General features: G+C 35.0%; 5 protein-coding genes across 6 annotated transcripts; 1 reads left to right on the top strand and 4 right to left on the bottom strand.

The window, feature by feature from the left end:
* Positions 1 to 142: 142 nt before the first annotated feature.
* Positions 143 to 3,381, bottom strand: LOC102617435 (hexose carrier protein HEX6-like). The gene is made up of 3 exons (XM_052433566.1): positions 3,143 to 3,381; positions 1,575 to 1,897; positions 143 to 1,450 (listed from the first exon to the last, which is right to left on the bottom strand). The coding sequence occupies exons 1-3, from the start codon at positions 3,273 to 3,275 to the stop codon at positions 389 to 391; spliced, it is 1,518 nt and encodes a 505-aa protein (XP_052289526.1). The 5' UTR covers positions 3,276 to 3,381; the 3' UTR covers positions 143 to 388.
* A 149-nt stretch (positions 3,382 to 3,530) lies between these two features.
* Positions 3,531 to 6,274, bottom strand: LOC102617727 (hexose carrier protein HEX6-like). 2 transcript variants are annotated; one of them, XM_006490094.4, is made up of 3 exons: positions 6,034 to 6,274; positions 4,895 to 5,217; positions 3,531 to 4,813 (listed from the first exon to the last, which is right to left on the bottom strand). In XM_006490094.4, the coding sequence occupies exons 1-3, from the start codon at positions 6,164 to 6,166 to the stop codon at positions 3,731 to 3,733; spliced, it is 1,539 nt and encodes a 512-aa protein (XP_006490157.2). In that variant the 5' UTR covers positions 6,167 to 6,274; the 3' UTR covers positions 3,531 to 3,730. The 2 variants fall into 2 exon arrangements, with proteins under 2 accessions (XP_006490157.2, XP_024958527.2); XM_025102759.2 differs by having other exon boundaries at positions 4,895 to 5,228; positions 6,034 to 6,175.
* A 278-nt stretch (positions 6,275 to 6,552) lies between these two features.
* LOC112495546 (hexose carrier protein HEX6-like) lies at positions 6,553 to 9,070 on the bottom strand. Its single transcript, XM_052433562.1, has 3 exons — positions 8,567 to 9,070; positions 7,760 to 8,086; positions 6,553 to 7,667 (listed from the first exon to the last, which is right to left on the bottom strand). The coding sequence occupies exons 1-3, from the start codon at positions 8,697 to 8,699 to the stop codon at positions 6,592 to 6,594; spliced, it is 1,536 nt and encodes a 511-aa protein (XP_052289522.1). The 5' UTR covers positions 8,700 to 9,070; the 3' UTR covers positions 6,553 to 6,591.
* A 193-nt stretch (positions 9,071 to 9,263) lies between these two features.
* LOC102617143 (hexose carrier protein HEX6-like) lies at positions 9,264 to 12,506 on the bottom strand. Its single transcript, XM_006490092.3, has 3 exons — positions 12,133 to 12,506; positions 11,233 to 11,555; positions 9,264 to 10,581 (listed from the first exon to the last, which is right to left on the bottom strand). Exons 1-3 carry the CDS (start codon positions 12,269 to 12,271, stop codon positions 9,508 to 9,510), a joined length of 1,536 nt encoding a protein of 511 aa, XP_006490155.2. The 5' UTR covers positions 12,272 to 12,506; the 3' UTR covers positions 9,264 to 9,507.
* Positions 12,507 to 18,381: 5,875 nt separating this feature from the next.
* On the top strand, positions 18,382 to 20,488 carry LOC102616839 (expansin-B15-like). Its single transcript, XM_006490091.3, has 4 exons — positions 18,382 to 18,597; positions 18,704 to 18,816; positions 19,033 to 19,226; positions 19,964 to 20,488. The coding sequence occupies exons 1-4, from the start codon at positions 18,423 to 18,425 to the stop codon at positions 20,289 to 20,291; spliced, it is 810 nt and encodes a 269-aa protein (XP_006490154.2). The 5' UTR covers positions 18,382 to 18,422; the 3' UTR covers positions 20,292 to 20,488.
* The last annotated feature ends 450 nt before the right edge of the window (positions 20,489 to 20,938 follow it).

The raw sequence follows: 20,938 nt of genomic DNA, 5'->3' as shown, positions 1-20,938 counted from the left end.
TATTTACTTCAAGTGGGTTGTTATTCAACGTGTTTGACCATTACATGTCTATAGATTTTGAAGGACTTTGCAGCTTTTCTCAAGTAAAGGATTTTGATGGGCTTAGTGCTTATATTTAAACACAGCATAAAAGAATCTCCCACAAACGAATTACAGCGAATTGATAAGTCAAATAAAACGCAGAGCTGAAATATTGAAAGTTTGAAACTTACAGGCAAAATTAAGTAGAAATCAATTTTTTTTTTTTAATAAAGGGGTGGGCAAAGCTTAAATAACTTTTTTTTTCTCTATTATTACCTCTAAGGATTGAATTCGGTGGTCAGCAGCCACAAATTTCGTGCTGTTACCAATCCGATCACGCCTTGGAGGCAAATCAAGCCTCTTACATCTAACCCTCTTCATCCACTTCACCCACGTATTTCTTCCAAAACCAATGTTGTCTCCAGACTTTATCCATCTGCTCAATTGGCACATTCTTAGTCTCTGGCAAAAATAAGTGCATAAATGTAGTCATCACCATTACCCATCCTCCAAAGAAGAAGAAAATCCCTGCCTTAAAATGGCAAAGCATCGCTAAAAATGTTTGTGCAGTGAAGAAAATAAACACAAGGCAAACTGCAACGGTGATACTTTGCCCTGCTGATCTAATCTCCAATGGAAAAATTTCGCTCGGAACCAACCATGCCAATGGCCCCCATGAATATGAAAACCCGGCTGAATATACACATACCAGGACTAAAATTAAGTAAGCATAGCCTTCGCTGAATCCCCCATGATCACCAAGCTCAGCAGCCATGATTGAACCAATAATTACTTGTGAAACAAACATCTGTATACCCCCAACTAAAAACAATATTTTCCTGCCAAGTTTATCGACTAGAATCATTGATATGATTGTTAAAACTGTGCCTATACCACCAGTCACAACGGCAGACAAGAGTAATGATGCACTTTCACTTAGTTTAAGTGTCCTGAGTAGTACTGGAGCATATAATCCAATGATATTGATTCCTGTCACTTGTTGGAAAAATGGTATCAGTATTGCCATTACTAGCTGAGGCCTGTATTTCCTTTGTATGATTTTCTTAAATGGGTGGTTGATAGTTTTTGAGATGGAGCTTGCTCTGATAAGATCATTGAGTTCTGCTTCAACATCAGCTGTGCCGCGCACACGCTGCAGCATCCTTTTAGCCTTTTGGGGGTCATTGCTGCGCTGGATTATGCTGTTTGGTGTTTCTGGCATGAAAAGTGCACCTACTGTTAGTATTGAAGCAGGGGCTGCAGCCATTGCTAGGGATATTCTCCAGCCCCAACCGCCCTTGATCTTTTGGGTGCCGTAATTGAGAAGATTAGCGGATAGAACACCAATGGCAAGACATACTTGGAAGCCAATGTTGAATGCTCCTCTGTGTTTTGGTGGTGCCATTTCAGAGAGATATAGTGGCACTGACTACAACCAACAAATTGAAACTAACTGATCAACAAACCAAATAATAATAATAATAATGATAATAATAATAGTAAGAGTAATAGAAATAGTAATAAAATAATAATAATTATAATCAAACACTTACTTGGTTTGCAAAACCAATGCCAATACCAAGCAACACACGCCCAAATATAAGCATGTAAATGTTAAATGCGGCTCCTCCGAGGGCTGAACCAGCAAGAAAAGCTGTGCCGCCGACAAGAATTGATGCTTTGCGGCCGAAGGCTCTGGTGACTGAGGAGGCAAATAAGGAAGCTATAAGGCCAGCAATGTACAGAGAGGAGGTGAAGGTGGTTAATAGTTGGCTGTCAAACTTGCAGTAGTTGCTAACTTTGGTGTCTTCTCTCATCTTTGTGTACACTCCTGGGAAGAACTTCTTCAAAAATGGCTCCATTGACGTCACTCCACCTTAACGTACATATTCACAAGTAAATATTTTAAATGTCACCTTGAAAAAAATTAATGAATAAATTTCGCTTGAAAATTTAAATTGGTTCCTGTAACCATGTTACTTAACCGTAACACCTGGTCAAGGAATATAAAGTATAACTCGAAAGGTCTTAAGTGCTATATTTTTAAACGTTTGGTTTATTTATTATTAATTACAAAAGGAAGGACTGGCGTGATAAAAACTCGAATAAAAATCAGTTCTTGGGGGCTTTGAAATTTAAAAGGTCCTAATTTAAAGAACAGCCGTCTTGTTTCGGGACACCTTACAGTTGCATTAAAATCTGTCCACGCAACCTATTCGGCATCAATTGGTCATCGTATTTATCGTCAAATCCACCAATATCATGCCAAGCACAGCATGTGAGGCCAATGAAGGATTCGTTGACTCCTAGATTAAAAGAAATATCACGTCGTACAAGGATTTGATGCTCAATTGCGTTGGTGTTTAGATTCAAATGAGATTAGCGTTAGATAAATTCTAACCGTTGATTCAGTTCTCAGCATAGGTTAGGAATGAAATTGAAAGGTAAGTTAGAACATGTGCTCAACACAAGTTAACACTAAATCCTTATCTTAAAATATCAGCATTTTACAGATTTTTGCAAGTTACATGAGCACATCTGTGTCTTTGTAAATTTGTAAATTGTTGTTGTTTTATAGCTAGTTACAGTTAATCAGCTGAAACCTATATTTTTTTCAAAAATAAATTTTCAAACTAGAATCAGTTTATAATTGAGTCGTAAAACAATAGCAGATTTATTTTTAATTATGTTTTATAACTGCAATGATCTATCGAGAAGAACTTCTGGTAGGCCTTGGTTTTTGGATTTGTTATAATATATGATAAATATTACAAGTACAGAGCTTTGCTATGCCCTTTTCATACCCAAAAAAAAAAAAAAACACTGCAATGATCTACTAAATTTACAAGTACCACAATTAAACCGTCGACGAATTAATAGTAATCTTTACTTGACAATTAAGTTATTTGATAAACATCATATGCACTGGGCAGCTAAGCTTAATTTAGCTGATTGTAATTATAAGTTTCCACCGATTTTATATGGCACTCCGCAAGCCAGCCTAATCCAAGGTCATTGATCGGCTGGAGCGGATGGAGAAGATTAAAGATGATTGGGGGATTTAGACCCATCAGGGCCAGATGAATCATATTATAAAGGAGATAAGAGCAGGAAAAAGAACCTGAAATTCCAATATCATAGCCGAAAATAAGCCCGCCAGTGGCAGCAACAATACATGACAAGACAACAAATGGAGTTACTTTTCCATTGTAATATTGCCCTCCTTCACTAGTTATTGCTAAGCCCACCGCCATATCTGCTGCTGTTTTACTTACAAAACTGATCCGCACTCACATCAAGAGAAAGAAGAGAAGAGAGAGTAGTGTGTGTGTTCAAGATTGCTGATTTATTGAATGCTTAAAAAGAGCTGTGTCTCTCTTGAATAGTAAATATCTAGACGATTAATATCAGCATCAACATTTGATCAAACATGGCAGGATGTGGGGCAGTTGAATCCTGCAGAATTAATGTGAGACCATGGGGTCTTAATTAGCTTCACTATCCGACAATATGTGAAAACAATCAAGCGGGACCAATGTACTTTTACTTTCTGTGTATACATGTATCTCAATGTACATAAATTAAACAAATTTACCACCTAATCTTTTTTTTTTTTTTTCCAACACTCGTATTTCTAAATTGCACTAATTTGAAAAGAAAGAGTTTACTAAAAGGAAACTTTTAGATTCATTTATAGGAGCAATTCGCATCACAGTGCTTGTTGAATCTTCTTACTTTCTTCTCCCACATCCTCAACAATTTTCATCCAAAACCAATGCTCTCTCCACACTTTATCCATCTGCTCAATTGGCACATTTTTAGTCTCTGGCAAGAAGAAATGCATGAATGTAGTCATAATCAGCACCAATCCTCCAAAGAAGAAGAAAATCCCTGCCTTAAAATGGCAAAGCATGGGTAAAAACGTTTGTGCAGTCAAGAAAGTAAACAAGAAATTAACTGCAACAGTAATACTTTGCCCTGCTGATCTAATTTCCAGTGGAAAAATTTCACTTGGAACCAACCATGCTAATGGCCCCCATGAATAACAATACCCGGATGAGTATAGACAAACCATAACTAAAATTAAGTAAGCATAGCCCTCGCTGAATCCACCGCGATCACCAAGTTGAGCTGCCATGATTGATCCAATCATTACTTGTGACACAAGCATCTGTATACCCCCAACTAAAAACAATACTTTCCTGCCAAATTTATCGGCCAGAATCATTGATACGATTGCGAAAACTGTACCCATACCGCCAGCCACTAATGCAGACAATAGTAGTGATGTACTTTCACCTAGTTTAAGTGTCCTGAACAGTACTGGAGAATATAACCCAACAATATTGATTCCTGTTACTTGTTGGAAAAATGGTATCAGTATTGCCATTACTAGCTGAGGCCTGTATTTTCTTTGTACGATATTCTTAAATGGGTGAGTAATAGATTTTGAAATGGAGCTTGCTCTGATGAGATCATTGAGTTCTGCTTCAACGTCAGCTATGCCACGAACACGCTGCAGCATCTTTTGAGCCTTTTGGTGGTCGTTGCTGCGCTGGATTATGCTGTTGGGTGTTTCTGGCAAGAAAATTGCACCTATTGTTAGTATTGAGGCAGGGGCCGCAGCCATTGCCAGGGAGATTCTCCAGCCCCAACCGCCCTTGATCTTTTGGGTGCCGTAATTGAGAAGATTAGCAGATAGAACTCCAATAGCACCACATAATTGAAAGCCAATGTTAAATGTTCCTCTGTATTTTGGTGGTGCCATTTCTGAGAGATATAGTGGCACTGACTGCAAGATATTAATTAAAACCAACTGAAAAATTATTCAACAAACATTTGAAAAAAAATAAAAAGATTATCAAACACTTACCTGGTTTCCAAAACCAATGCCAACTCCGAGCAACAAACGCCCAAATATCAGCATGTAAATGTTAAATGCAGAGCCTCCGAGGGCTGAACCAGCTAGAAATGCCACGCCGCCAATCAATATTGACACTTTGCGGCCGAGGGCTCTGGTGACTGAGGAAGCAATTAAGGAACCCAAAATGCCAGTAATGTACAAAGAGGACGTGAAGGTGGTTAATAGTTGGCTGTCAAACTTGCAGTAGTTGCTAACTTTGGTGTCTTCTCTCATGTTTTTGTACACTTCTGGGAAGAACTTCTTCAAGAATGGCTCCATTGATGTCACTCCACCTTAACAAACACTTTCACGGGTAAATATTTTTAAATTGGCTTCTGTTAACTGTATTACCAACTTTCTTTAACGGTAAATCACAGTCAAGGACTACAAAGTGTAATCCCTAAGGACTTTAGTTCAATTAGTTTAAAACCTTGGGGTTTATTTATTATGAATTAAAAATATAAGGACTCGTGGGGTTGGTTTAGGACATGTGTGAAATCTGGCCACACAAACTAATTAGCATTGTTCTATAATTTAATCATTGCATTTGTCGTCACATCAGTCAATTTCATGCCAAGCACTCCATGAATACTTTTTATGGGCAAATGTCATTTTCCTTTTCTATATATTTTCAATATCTTCATTTTATGAATTTTAACAAGTCAACACTAACTAGCTACAAAATGACAAAACTTACCAACTCCAGTTTTCATTATTCGTATCTTTGTGGAGGGTTGAAGTTTGTCAATTTTTGGTATATTATGGCTAGCTCTCTAATTACCTAAAAATATAAAATTTTACAAAATTAGACTTTCGCACTAAATTAATTGTTTGTGTGTCTTAAAACTATGTCTGTTCTATTTAAGATATGCATATAATTGTCATGACTCTACAAAATTTTGCAAGTACTACAACTAAATTGCCCGATAAACAACAATCTTCACTTGAAAATATTAAGTGTTTCATAAACATTCATTTTTACTGGACAACTAAGGTAAGGTAATAAGCTTCTGTTGACAAAAGATAATTGAAGGATTTTGATCCATCAGTGGGTCGGATGAATTATAAGTAAAACGTGAAGGAGATATGAGCAGCAAGGGGGAAAAAACCTGAAATTCCAATATCATAGCCGAAAATAAGCCCACCGGTGGCAGCAACAATACAAGACAAGACAACAAATCGGGTCACTTTTCCTTTGTAATGTTGCCCTCCTTCACAAGTTATTGCTAAGCCTACTGCCATATTATCTGCTGCCAGTGCTGCTGCTTTATCTTCAAAACTGATTACTTATGGCATGGGAAAGAAGAGAAGAGAAGAGTAGAGCGAGTAGTCTGTATATTCATGAGTGCAGAGAGAGTGAAGGCTTAAAAGGAGCACTTGACCAAACAGGGCAGCTAGCTGTTCGTGTGGGGCCGTTGAGTGTTAAAAAATTAATGTGTGACGTTTTAATTGGCTTCACTATCAGACAATATTTGAGTAATCAAGCCACAAGCGGGACCAATATAAAATATATTGAACCAAATTTACCATCTCATTTTTTTTTTAATTTTACACTCATATTATTACGACGAAAGAGATAAGATGCAATTGACAAATAATTTCTAATTTAAAAAAGAAAGATTTTACTAAAAAGAAACTCTTAAATTCATTCACTGGAGCAATATCTATCATATTGCTTCTTGTATCTTACTTTCTTCACTAATTTCCCCAACAATTTTCTTCCAAAACCAATGCTCTCCCCACACTTTATCCATCTGCTCAATTGGCACATTTTTAGTCTCTGGTAAAAAGAAGTGCACAAATGTAGTCATCACCACCACCCATCCTCCAAAGAAGAAGAAAATCCCTGACTTAAAATGGCAAAGCATCGCTAAAAATGTTTGTGCAATCAAGAAAGTGAACAAAAAACCAACTGCAACATTAATACTTTGCCCTGCTGATCTAATCTCCAATGGAAATATTTCACTTGGAACCAAAAATCCCAATGGTCCCCATGACACTGCAAACCCGGCTACATATACACAAATTAGAACTAAAATTAAGTAAGCATTGCCTTTGCTGAATCCACCCTGATCACCGAGCTGATTTTCCATGATTGATCCAATCATTACCTGTGCGGCAAGCATCTGTATTCCCCCAACTAGGAACAATACTTTTCGGCCAAGTTTATCGACTAGGATCATCGATATGATTGTTGAAAGCGTACCTATACCGCCAGTCACAACTGCAGACATGAGTAGTGAGGTACTTTCACTAAGTTTAATTGTCCTAAAGAGTACTGGAGCATAGAACCCAATGACATTGATTCCTGTTACTTGTAGGAAAAATGGTATCAGTATTGCCATCACTAGCTGAGGCCTGTATTTTCTTTGTATAATTTTCTTAAATGGATGGTTAACGGTTTTTGCAATAGAGCTTGCTTTGATGAGATCATCAAATTCGGCTTCGACATCATCAGTTCCTCGGATGCGTTGTAACATCTGTTTGGCCCTTTGGAGGTCATTGCTGCGTTGGATTATGCTGTTGGGTGTTTCTGGCAGGAAAAGTGCACCCAATGTTAGTATTAAAGCAGGAGCTGCAGCCATTGCTAGGGAGATTCTCCAGCCCCAACCTCCCTTGATCTTTTGGGTGCCGTAGTTGATAAGACTAGCTGCTAGAATTCCAATGGCAGTACATAATTCGTAGCCAATGTTGAATGCTCCCCTGTGCCTTGGTGGTGCCATTTCTGAGAGATATAGTGGCACTGACTGCAACCAACAAAATTAAAACCAATTGAAAATTGTTCAACAAATTAAAACTTTGATTTTTTTTTTTTTTAAAAAGGACATCAAACACTTGCCTGGTTTGCGAAACCAATGCCAACTCCAAGCAATACACGCCCAAATATCAGCATATAAATGTTTAATGCAGCACCGCCAAGGGCTGAACCAGCGAGAAATGCTGTGCCACCGACCAGGATTGATGCTCTGCGCCCGAAGGCTTTAGTGACTGTGGAGGCAAATAAGGAAGCAATAAGGCCAGCAATGTATAAGGAGGACGTGAAGGAGGTTAATAGTTGGCTATCAAACTTGCAGTAGTTGCTAATATGGGTGTCTTCCTTCATCTTTCTGTACACTTTTGGGAAAAATTTCTCCAAAAATGGCTCCATTGATGTTACTCCACCTTCATGTTGAAATTCACATTTAAATATTATAAACTCAATAAAAAATCAAATGCATGATCCTTCATAACCCTCCAATCGGTTTTTTTACTTTTTCACGAAAGTTATACTACATGAACTCCTTTTTTTCTTTCTTCCTTTTTTTCGCTAATTCATTTAATCAAATACACTGATATCATGCCAAGCACGCCATGTGAGACTAGGATTTGTTGATTTCTATGGTATAATGAACATGCATGTGTAGATACGTGGTAATTATTCTCAAGTGAGAACATTTACATGCATTATTTAAATACGGACTTCGGCTAAAGTGTTCAATAGACACCAATCTTTGAAAAATAATTGAAGTGTTTGTCAAACATTCGCATTTAACATCTAAGGTAAGACTGTAATCCAAGATCGTTGAATCAGTGGACAGATTTGAGCACAACAAATTCATTAATTATATAAATAACGTGAAGGAAATATATGCAGAAACAGACCTGAAATTCCAAGATCATAGCCGAAAATAAGACCTCCAGTGGCAGCAACAATACAAGACAAGACAACAAATGAAGTGATCTTGCCATTGTAATCTTGCCCGCCTTCACTACTTATTGCTAAGCCCACTGCCATACTGGCTGCTGCTTAATCTTCAAGACTGAGTTCTCACAGCAACAGAAAGATGAGTAAAGAAGAGAAGAGATAGTAGTGTGTTCAAAATAGCAGACACTGGAGGCTTTAAATAAATCAAGGAGCCGTAGTCTCTCTTGAGTCGTAGGTGTGGGCTTCCTTTGGTATTGTAGTGTAAAAGCCATTGAGCCATAAAATAAAAGTTGATGGTATTTGAAAAATACATAATAATTTTGACAAAAGATAGTATGTTATAATAGTTTTTTCATCAAATAACTTAGGAATAGAATCATCTTATTAATAGCCGCCAAGCCATGATTTACCAAACACTTTAGAGCTGTAACTTAAGCCATAGTTCTGCAGCAGCAGTACTAAACGGACCGGCAGACAATAATATCAGTATCAACATATGATCAACATCGCAGTATGTTGTTGAAAATTGAAGAATTAATGTGAGAGCATGGACTTTTACTAGCTTCTCACAATCAAGAAATGCGTGAAAGCAATCTAACGGGACCAATATATTTTTCACTTGCTGGCATGGATCTTGAACAAAACAAGAAAAAGTTAGTACACCTCATCAGTCACACCTTTAGTTCATGTGCTTTCAAAGTTTAAGTAGAAAAAACTGAGGTTACAAAATATATACACATTGACAAACAATCTCTTACAAAATGATTATTAGAGATTGGTGTGAGTCCTGTATGATTTTCGCTTAGAGCACCAAACTTTTGGGCATCAATAATCCAAATATAGAAACTTGTTAAACTAATAATTTTTACCTTCACTGATTCAAATAAGTGTATATATATCAAGCTTCCTCCATCTTACCCTGTTCATCCACTTCACCCACATATTTCTTCCAAAACCAATGCTCCCTCCACACTCCATCCATTTGCTCAATTGGCACATTTTTAGTCTCTGGTAAAAGCAATTGCATAAATGCAGTCATGACCACCACCCATCCACCAAAGAAGAAGAAAATCCCTGCCTTAAAATGGCAAAGCATTGCTAGAAATGTTTGTGCAACAATGAAAGTAAATACAAAGCTCACAGCAACAGTAATACTTTGCCCGGCTGATCTAATCTCCAATTGAAAAATCTCACTTGGAACCAACCACCCTAATGGTCCCCATGACCATCCAAATCCAGCAACATATACACATATCAAAATTAGGACTACAATAGAGTACCCTTTGCTCACTGTACCCTGATCACCAAGCTGAACAGCCATAACTCCACCGATTATTACTTGTGACACAAACATCTGTATTCCCCCAATTAAGAATAATTTTTTGCGGCCAAGCCTATCAACTATGAACATCGATATCAATGTAGATCCTGCTCCTACAATCCCAGAAAAAACTGAAGACAACAGCGAAGCACTTACACCTAGACCAATTGTCCTGAATAGCAACGGAGCATAGAATGCAATCACATTGATGCCGGTAACTTGTTGAAAGAATGGTATGGCTGTAGCCATTACAAGCTGAGGCCTATACTTTCTCTGTATGATTTTCTTAAAGGGGTGGTTAATGGTTTTTGCAGTGGAGCTTGCTTTGAGGAGATCATCGAATTCTGCTTGGACATCATTAGTTCCTCGCACGCGTTGCAGCATCAGCTTGGCCTTTTGGTGATCAGACTTGCGTTGAATTAGGCTGTTGGGTGTTTCTGGCAAGAAAAGTGCCCCCAGTGTTAGTATGGAAGCAGGGACCGCAGCTAATGCTAATGACACTCTCCAGCCCCAACCGCCTTTGATTTGCTCAGTGCCATAGTTGATGAAATTAGCCGCTAGTGCCCCGATGCCAATGCTAAATTGGAAGCCATTGTTGATTGCTCCTCTGTATCTTGCTGGTGCCATTTCTGATAGATACAATGGAACTGACTGCAAAACAAATAATGAGGATTGAGTCATGATTAGGTGCATTGGCAGAACCAGGATGTTGGTTCAACATGCATGGACCAGAACGAAGAAGGATCAAGATTCTCTCCTAATCTGATCATATCCTGAGCAAATAAGTCAATTGTTAATTGATAGTTAATAAATAAAAAAATAAAAATATTGAATCTTACCCATACACTAACACTAAAAAACACATGGTAGAAGATTTTCAAAAACTCAGAAGAGATCAGATCAGGAGAGAATCATTTTCCAACGAAGAAACCACAAACTTGAAGAGTCCATAATCCAAGATATATATATGTAAACTGAGAGGCCAAAACATGTATTTGAAAAAAAAAAATGACTAAAACTTCAAATAAAACCAAGTATCCTAAATATTCTTTTTACTAAGGGAGTCTAAGTCCGAGGCTAAAACATAAATATGCAATATGCTAGAAGGCTAAAACATAAATATGCAATATGCTAGAAACTAACGTGACAGTATTATATCGTTACATTTCATATAACTTATTATGTCCCCAAAATATATAAAACGTTGTAACATTTAAGTAGGGTTCATTTGAATTTTGCAAAGATTGTAAGTCACCGGAAATGTAACTTAGCAAGACCTAGTATATATTGTAAATGACTTACTTGGTTGGCGAAACCAACCCCAACTCCGAGCAATAAACGGCCAAAAATGAGCATATAGACATTAACAGCTGCACCGCCGAGGGCTGAACCGGCAAGAAAAGCTGCACCGCCCATTAACACTGACGGTTTACGGCCAAACGCTCGAGTGACAGAGGAGGCGACGAAGGAAGCAACCAGGCCAGCAACATAGAGAGAGGACGTGAAGGAGGTCAATAGTTGACTGTCAAATTTGCAGTAGTTGCTAATCTTTGTGTCTTCTTTCATCTTTCTGTGCACTTCCGGAAAGAATTTCTCCAAAAATGGCTCCATTGATGTCACCCCACCTTCACATTTACTTTCACAAATCAGTGCATCCTTTCGTCGAGTTAAATTTTTACAAACAACAAGGGCTCAAGTGATAGAAACCGTTTATTTTACAGTTTTTTCAATTATCTAATCATTTTATGTTTTGTTTTTCTCCTTGTCGGATACTTCTAACGTGCCAACAATTGGCAATTGTCTTAAGTCTTTTAGCAATTGTTGTCCACCATTTGTGCATGTCAATATCACGCCAAGCAATCCACGTGAAACCATTTAAATTTTCTTTCCTGTAAAATTGAATCTTTAATCATGTTGATTGAAATTAAAATTATCATCAACATGATCAAATCTTCATCTTTATAAGTCGAATTTGGATGACTAATCAAGCAAACAGGTACTAAAAGCCACTCAATATTCTCTTTATTTTTTACTCATCTTTTAGATTAAAATTACCATCATCGTTCCAATATACATTTAATGAATTGACATATTACATAATGCAAAGATAGTACCAAACAAACAAAATTAATGCAGAGAAGTGATATTTTTATATAGCAAGAAGCACCAAGGAAAGAGATAGAATTAAAGAAATGAACAGACCTGAAATTCCAATATCGTAGCCAAAAATAACCCCTCCCATGCCAGCCATCATACAAGACAAAATAACGAACGCAGTTATCTTCCCATTGTATATATTATTATCACCACCTTCACTTGCTATCGCCATCCCTGCTGCCATGGCTTTGCTTTGCCGCTCCTAAAACACTTGACCGAAGCTCACAACACAGTCACAAAGAAGGAGATATAGTTTATGAAAGAGAGAAAGAAAGTTCAAAAGTTGTAGAAAAAGCTATAGCACTTCAAACAACACAACACAAGCAGGAAGCAGCCTCTGTTGACTGGTAAAGATTTTCGGTATCACTACTAAAAATAAAAAATCACATTGGCTTTGGACTTATTAGTGTGAGTACAAGTGACGTGATTGAAACAAACAAATGAACATGGAAGATGACCAGAGGTTCAGAACTTCGCTGTCCGACAGTAAATATTATATTATCACAAAATCCCCAAAGAGTAGGGACCAGCGCTATACTTTCTTGTTAGAGCGTTGAACGAAACGGGAAATTTTGTTTACAAAAAGCTCCTATTTGTTTCTCTGAATTTTACTTTATTTGACTGACTTTATGAGTTAGGCAGAAAGGTCCCTTGTTTGTTAGAGACGTGAGATGTCCTCCTTCTTCTGCCCTAGTGCTGCTTATTATGCCCTTAAAACAATCTGTTCCATTTAAAAATGGAAATTATCAATCACAACCCAGAAAGCATATATAAATTTTCTTTTTGAGCAAATAATGGACTGAAAATAAGAAAAGAAACCCAAAAAAAAAAAAGTTATCATGAAATTGTTAATTTTTTTATGTTAATTTGTTACTTAGCAGAATTATTTTAAGAAAATTATATAGTGGAAGCTCTGAGTGTTTTAAGGACACATATCAAGTAGGGATGGCAATGGGGAGGGGAGAGGAGGGGACCAATCTCCTCGTATCCATCCTTGATATTTTGCGTATGTCCCCGTCAGAATTACTTCAAAGAATCTTCATCCCCTCCCTGTAATAACAGGGGATCCCCGAGGGTCCCCGATCCCAGAATAATTAATACATTTTTTATTTTTGATTTTGAGTTAATCATATTAAAATAAAAAATTCAAATCAAAGTAAAGTTCGAAATATATCTTACATTAATATCCATTACAAAAGTCACATACATTAAATTAGTAAGTAACGTAGCATGCAAGGGAGACAAACTTCTTTTATAAACTATCATGAACAAATTAATAGTCTAATACAAAATTATTACAAATAAAATCGAATTTAGATTCAAAATTAACTTTTTCAATGGTGGCGTGGGCACTTTATAAATGTGAACTATTCCCTTTACAATACAATAGTTAAATCGGAGCAAATATTATATTAGATTAGATTAGATATTAAAATTGTGATTCGCTGTGGGCAATTATAACATCTAAAAATAAATAAATAATAGATTTAAGTTTAAAATATTTAAAGAATATTAAAATTAAAAAAAAAATTGGGCTAATAGAATCTACTCAGTCTTTTTAATGTCCTAAATAAAAATTTAGGACTTTAATTAGTTAATTAGACCCAAAAGTTTAATAATATAAATATTTTGATTTTTTTTTACCAATAGTTATAATTTTATAATTCAAATTTTATTATTTATTTATTAGTAATTTTAAAAAATTAAAATGGGGAAATGGGTAGGGGATGGGGATTCCACCACATCCCCGTCCCCTCCCCGAATAAGAAATTTAGTAAAAAATTTTCTCAGTCCCTTCCCCGAATAAGAAATTGGGTATGAAATTATCCTCATACCCTCCCCGAATAGGGAAAATCCCCAAGGGTACCCGTCCCCATGGGGATTTTTGCCATCCCTAATATCAAGAGATACATTGAGATTGTGTTAAAAATATATAGATATTTTGATTCTATAATATCGTTGGAAAGATGAGGGATCAAGTGAAATTTTTCAAAACTTTTGAAGAATTGATTTTGTTACTATTAATTGTTACTAAATCAAGCGGGAAGGGTGCTTTCCTTTTTAGAATGAATGGACGAATTAAACAAGAGAGAAAATCTTGAAAATATACCAAAGTTAAATTAATTAACATTTTATCACAATCTTCATTATTGAAGGAGATTACCTTATGTTTCCTCACAAGATTTTATATCATTGCATTAAATTGGATTTTTTTTTTTAGTAATGAGAAAATAATTAACTTAGGTGGTCTTCTTATCCTCCAATTTCACCAATTTTCCATTTTCATCTCAATCCATTGAATTCTATGCCGGCCTATTTTCTCATTCTGTTATCAACTTCCTCCTTAAGATGGTATAATATTTTTGACAATTTTTTCGCACTGTCGAATATTTTCTATAAAAGATCTTCCAATTTTTGATGCGGTTACTAATTATGGGCTACTTTATAGTTATTCTGCTTCAATTTAATCCTTAAATTACAATAATTTATTTTACTTTAAAGAGTGAATTAGAGGTGTCAATTATCCTCAGTAATCATGGGCATTTATCGTCTTTCATATAGACTCGAACAAATTCTATTATGGTGGGAGAAGAATCTTTAACGCTTGCCAATGGATTGGGTAATGTCAACCGATAAACAGTAACAAGATGAAAACCCATTGAAAAACTTGATGGGCTCCTTTGGAAGACAAAGGCCGTTACACGGTGTATGAAATAAAAGCCCAACGTTAATCCACATGGACCAAGTTTGGTTAAGTCCGATCCATTTTTCTGCTTAATTTGATCCTGGTCTTGCCATCCTAAATCCACTAATGTTATGTTTACTTTTTAAAATAGGACTACTCTAATATTTACTTGTAAAATTTAAGGAGGTGTGAGAATTTCATTCGGTGAGCCCTACTTAATTTTGAAGTGGGGAGTGGGATTCCCACTCTTATGGGTTGAGATGGAAATATGAATCCACTCCTCCCTCAATTTTACACATGTATGTGGGTTGCACTTCTTTTAATATACTTGCATATGTTGATGTCAATTTGCATTAATCAAAGCAACACGAATTTTACAATATAACATACAAATATAAGAGAAATTTCATAATACATGAGAGATAATACAATTAATTAATACATGATGATATGTGTGATTAAATTATATATAACTACCATTTGTATGTATACTAATTTTTCAAAATAAATATATATATATTATAATATCATTTACTTATTATATGACTAACATGATACCTCATAAACATTTTAGAAGTTCTCAAAACATAGAAAACATCAATAATTGTTTAATTGTTTCTATTGCATAATTTAAGTTTAGATCCTTCCAAACAAAGAAAATGTCCAAATTGACATTGAAGTTTTTGTAAGTACCTCAATCAACATCGTGATCATGACTTCGAGTGTAAAATTATTTTTGTGAGTCAATCAGTAAAGAATTGTGGTATACGACCGTGCACACCTAATTAGGACTTATTGTATAAATATGTATAAAATATTAATGATTTAGATATTTAGGAGATGAGTAATCTAGTCATATACTTGTGACTAATTGTATATCACACAAGATGTAAAATTTTCAAGGTAAAAGAACAAATTAAAAATTATGTAAAGTCAATGAAATAAAAATTATGTAAAAGTCATTCTTCACTTGATCAATAATATATCACATCACATCTTTATTACGAATTAAGCAGATTTTGATTTAAGTTTTGAGATGATCAACATTACCATACAGTGAGAAATCTTATTACAGTCTCACAAATCTATCTTTTTATTTGTTAATTTATCTACATATAGATAAAATAGTTGTTATTTTTTATTGAGAGAGAGATTTACGAATTCTTTCTTGCTCAATAGAGATATCAAATATAGTTTGAGAACCACTCATAGGGCATGTGGTAAGCTACTAAGCTATATATATGCTTTCATTTCCCCTTTTATAAATAAAGATTACATATTTTCTTTCAATTGTTCGAAAGCAAATCTGGTCTGATATAGGCATACATACTGGACTTTGCCTTTATTTAGGAGGCTTTTGCTATTTTAACTTGATGACTTAATTTTAATCGGTTAAATCATTAGATTTATTTGTTTCAACTTGTGATAATATAGTAATAGATTATTATTATTTTTACTTGTTTATATTCTTTCAATAGAAGCCCAACGTTAATACATCATAAACTATAATAAAATTGATTGACTTATTCTAATTTAGAATATTAAAGGATTGTATTCACCTGAACACAATTTATCTTATGATAAAATATTATCTTATTTATGTTCGTTGAGATATTTATTATTTATTTAACATTTAATATTTGTAAGAGTACAAATGTAAAAGTATTAGTTTTCAAAATTTTTAAGCTAAAAAGAACTTAATATTTATTATCAAACATTCAGACAAAAAAATATATCATTCATATTCAGACATTTAACTTTATTTAGTATTTATTAAGAATCCAAACAAAAAATAAACGTCACCTTAGTTATTAAAGTAAAGTATATAATAATAATAACAATAATAATAATTAAACATAGACACGGCTCACGCACATATTGAATGAAAATGCCGCAATATTTTCCCAAGTCCATAACCCCACATATTTTGAGTTTAATTGTCAATAAATAATTATAGATAAACTATAAATAAAATATAAATAAGCCATCCGAGGTATACGCCACTCAATATTTGGACAACTGGGTACACATTTCACTAAATTTGAGAGAAATTTGGAAGGGGCATGTACAAGTCTTTACCCCAAAAAAGAAAACTCTTATATATATATTTCTTTTTAAATGTGGGTGAGTGAGAGTGCAGATATATCATCAAATAGGAATAGAAGTTTGAGTTGCGCCAAAATTTGAGTGATTTTGGTTAATTGTCAGATAACAACGCTTGCACTTTCTTCATTCGTATAAAAGACAAATGTAGTGTCAAAAGCTAAATTAATTAAGTTGTCCGCAATTCATGATTAGTACGTATGGTTAAAATATAAGTGCATTAATTTCTTTTCCTTGATATAAAGTTTTCCCATTTTCACAATAACTTAAGCCATGATTAATATATATCAACCAAAAGTCGCGATAAATAAAGTGAAATTAAAAGGGAAGAATACGCATTAGATTCGGTGGGTGAGATTTCATTCTCATTTCTCAAATTAAGATTTCTAATAACAATCTATAACAGTGGCTTTTGTATGCATATAAATCCAAAGCTCAACGATCCAAATACTTTTAACAGTTGAATAATGTCCACTCAAATCAATAAATAATCAATTATTTCAAGAAGATCAATTAACAACCCCTTTACACACTCAGCATTTAGCATTAGCAACATGGTATCTAATAGTCCATGAACCACATGACCCATGAGAGCATTTAATTAAGACCCCAACAGTCACTCTTGGCCGTCCAATCTGTAAAATCATCAACAAAGAAATCGCGGCAATCTCGAGGGAGTAACGATCAATAACCAACATCAACGGCAGAATCCATGGAGAAATATTATTGTATTTAACAATGAGGCACAAATACGTTTTATTCAAAGATGATCATATCAGTTCCCGACCCCACGTCAACCGACAAGGCTCCTTTATTGTGTATTTAAATTGAATGATCGTTAGTGATACGAATATACGATAACTCTTTTGAAGCCATGCAAATTAGTCAAGGTTTAACTAATTGATGGATATTAATACCGAAAAAATTGTACTGGCCGATGTGACATAGCAGAATTAATTGAATGAAAGTATAAAGTATTGATGAAATATTTTAGAAAAGGGTTTGGTTACATAGGAGTTATTTTAAGGTGGAGTATTTTTTTATAACTACACAATTAAAATTATAATAGATTTTTTACTATTTATTATTTTGTGTGTATGGTTAAAATTCATGCTCCACCGTAAATTTGCTCCAACATAACTATACCCTTCAAAAAATTGTGCGATCATGTAAATGGTGAAGCCGAAAACATATTAACAGAAGTGACAATCTCCTTAATTTAAGGGAGGACATACTCATAAGAGAGCTAATTTGTTTATAATCAAATTATAAACTTCAATAATCAGATTTTTCAAGATCATCAATGCTTGAGTATGACTTATTTCACATAATGATAAAATTAAGCCAATAATTAATTCATTATAGATTAGCCACACAAGATGGTGATTAATAAAAAAAAAATTAAATTGGAAAATTTGGAAATGCATGGATTGATCATTGATGGTGACAACGCACATGCATTTGTGCTATAAATAGCAGCAAATTTTCCAACTGATTATCACAAATCAGAAATACTAATAATAATAAGTGTTAAAGTGTTGTGGTAATGGCTACTAGAAGTAGTATTAGCTTGTCCCTTTCATTTTTCCTAGCTTTTCTTTGCTACTTGGAGCTTTGCTCTTGCTTTTACCCCAAACACCTCAACTTGTCAGCCGTCGGAACCCACTGGTCGACCGCCGGAGCCACCTGGTATGGCAGCCCTGACGGTGCCGGAAGTGACGGTACGTATATAATGTGTATACACATTCGTACGTACGTACACACGTAAATACATACACATAGGTCTTAGTTATTTATTAATTATATGCTGCGTATATATTCATGCAGGAGGTGCTTGTGGGTATGGCAATGCAGTGTCACAAAGCCCTTTCTCTTCTTTTGTGACCGCCATAGGTCCAAGCCTTTATAAATCCGGCAAGGAATGCGGTGCTTGCTATCAGGTTGTTTAATGAGAATTAATCAATTAATATTGTTTTGTATACACAAAATCAAATATGATTAAAGACTTTTTAGTTTTTATGGTTCACGTTACACGTACTTATTAAAATATTCTTCACGTTCTTTTTGACTGATTCTAAATCTTCCACAGTTTATTATTTTTTATATACGCAACATTGAGACTACTTAATTAAGAGTGGTGCATTATTTGTTATTAGGTCAAGTGCACAAGGCATCCAGCATGTTCAGGCAAAGCAGTTCGAGTTGTGATAACAGATTTTTGTCCCGGCGGTCCATGTGTGTCGGAATCTGCACATTTCGACCTCAGCGGAACAGCTTTCGGTGCCATGGCCATCCCCGGCCAAGAAGAGAAGCTTCGCGATGCCGGAGTTTTGGAAGTCCGATATGCACGGTAAAATTGTAATTAATTAATTTTAAAACGTCGATCTCTTTAGGCCAATGTAAAAAAGAGTAGTATATACTACACTTTCTAAGAGGTACCTTAACGTTCGTAATTCGAGTAAAGTGATAGTACATAGAATGAAGTAATAAGTAAATTAGCAAGTTATGAAATTGACTATCTATAATAGATGAGTCCTATGTATATTATAATATTAACCCTTGCTCTGGGTATATTAAGAAATTATTTGAAAAATTGAGTGTTATTATAAAAGAAGAAGAAAAGAGAAAACGCTTGAGTATGAGGTCATTTTCTTACTATTTATTGTTAAAGATACAAATAACAAAATATCCTCGAGTCATTTTCGAGTCCAACACTGATTTGGAATATTATTGAGTCTTATGTTAAGTAATCTTATTTTTTAAATACAAATTGAGCATAACCTATACCCATTTTTTAAAATTTTATAAAATTAACGGGGGAAACAGCGTATTAGCATCATGCCAAAAACGCCCTGCTAGCAAACTCAAACTTTTACGAAATTGTTTCAACTAGACACGACCAAAAAGGCAAAAGAAACTAAAGGTGTTTGTTTGAATACGCATGCATGCTGAAGCAATTATATTTGGTCACGGCATTGTTAGTCCTCTAATTAATTTGACTTAAAAGTCAAATTACTGATTACTTATACAAGCACATTTTTTAATTTAACATATATAAATATTTTATTTTTTGCTATATGCGCATAGGGTTGCTTGTGATTACTCCGGAAGGAACATAGCCTTCCATGTTGACCAGGGATCAAACCCTAACTACCTGGCCGTGGTGGTTGAGTTCGAAGATGGAGACGGTGACCTAGCCGGCGTCGATGTGAAGGAGGGTTCCGGTGAATGGCGAGCCATGCAACAATCATGGGGTGCAACGTGGAAGCTCAACGCCGGCTCGGAATTACACCCTCCACTCTCACTCCGGCTGACATCTCAGTATTCAGGCCAAACCCTGGTGGCCAACAATGTGATTCCTCAAGGATGGATGCCCGGAGCTACATATAGATCCTTGGTTAATTATAATGTCTAGTTTTATTTGTCGTCTATGTGTTATGTGCTTTTTTTTTTTTTTTCTCTCTTTTGAATTAGTCTATGTGTTATGTTGAAATAGCTAATTGGCACCCGGTTCTTGGAACGTTGAGGTGCTGGCTAGGCGTTAAGCATCTGGCTATGATTGTGACCTTTATATATAATTGTGACTTATGAAATGAAATATTATTAATGTTAGTGTGTATGTGTGTGTGTGTGTATAAAGGTCATAATATTATTAATGAAATATTATTAATGTTAGCTATGTATATGTATACGTATAGCCAAGTGATGTAATTTGTTTGAATTTACATTGTTTAGAATAATTACAATTAGTGAAAAAAACAACATGAACAGGCGTGTCAATGCAACGCATATACAAGGAAAAGTAATTAAAACCGGTGAGCCCATGAATGCAAATTAGAGAGTTTTAATTATAGACAAGGTTTAGTAAAAAGTCAACAATATCAAGATATCAACAAGGTTCGTGTATCCTTAAATTATATCTATGATTCTTTTTTTTTTAATAAGACTATTACTCATGATATTTACAATCATATAATTATTTAGATCAATTTAAATCAAATTTTATATAACACTGCCTAGATTTCAACCGTCTTTAATATTTGAGAGACGTCAACTCCACTC

This window comes from Citrus sinensis, chromosome 9 (assembly GCF_022201045.2).
Source record: "Citrus sinensis cultivar Valencia sweet orange chromosome 9, DVS_A1.0, whole genome shotgun sequence".
Classification (NCBI taxonomy): Eukaryota; Viridiplantae; Streptophyta; class Magnoliopsida; order Sapindales; family Rutaceae; genus Citrus; species Citrus sinensis.
The sequence above is the reverse complement of the archived record's forward strand: the minus strand, read 5'-3'. Positions and strand labels throughout refer to the sequence as shown.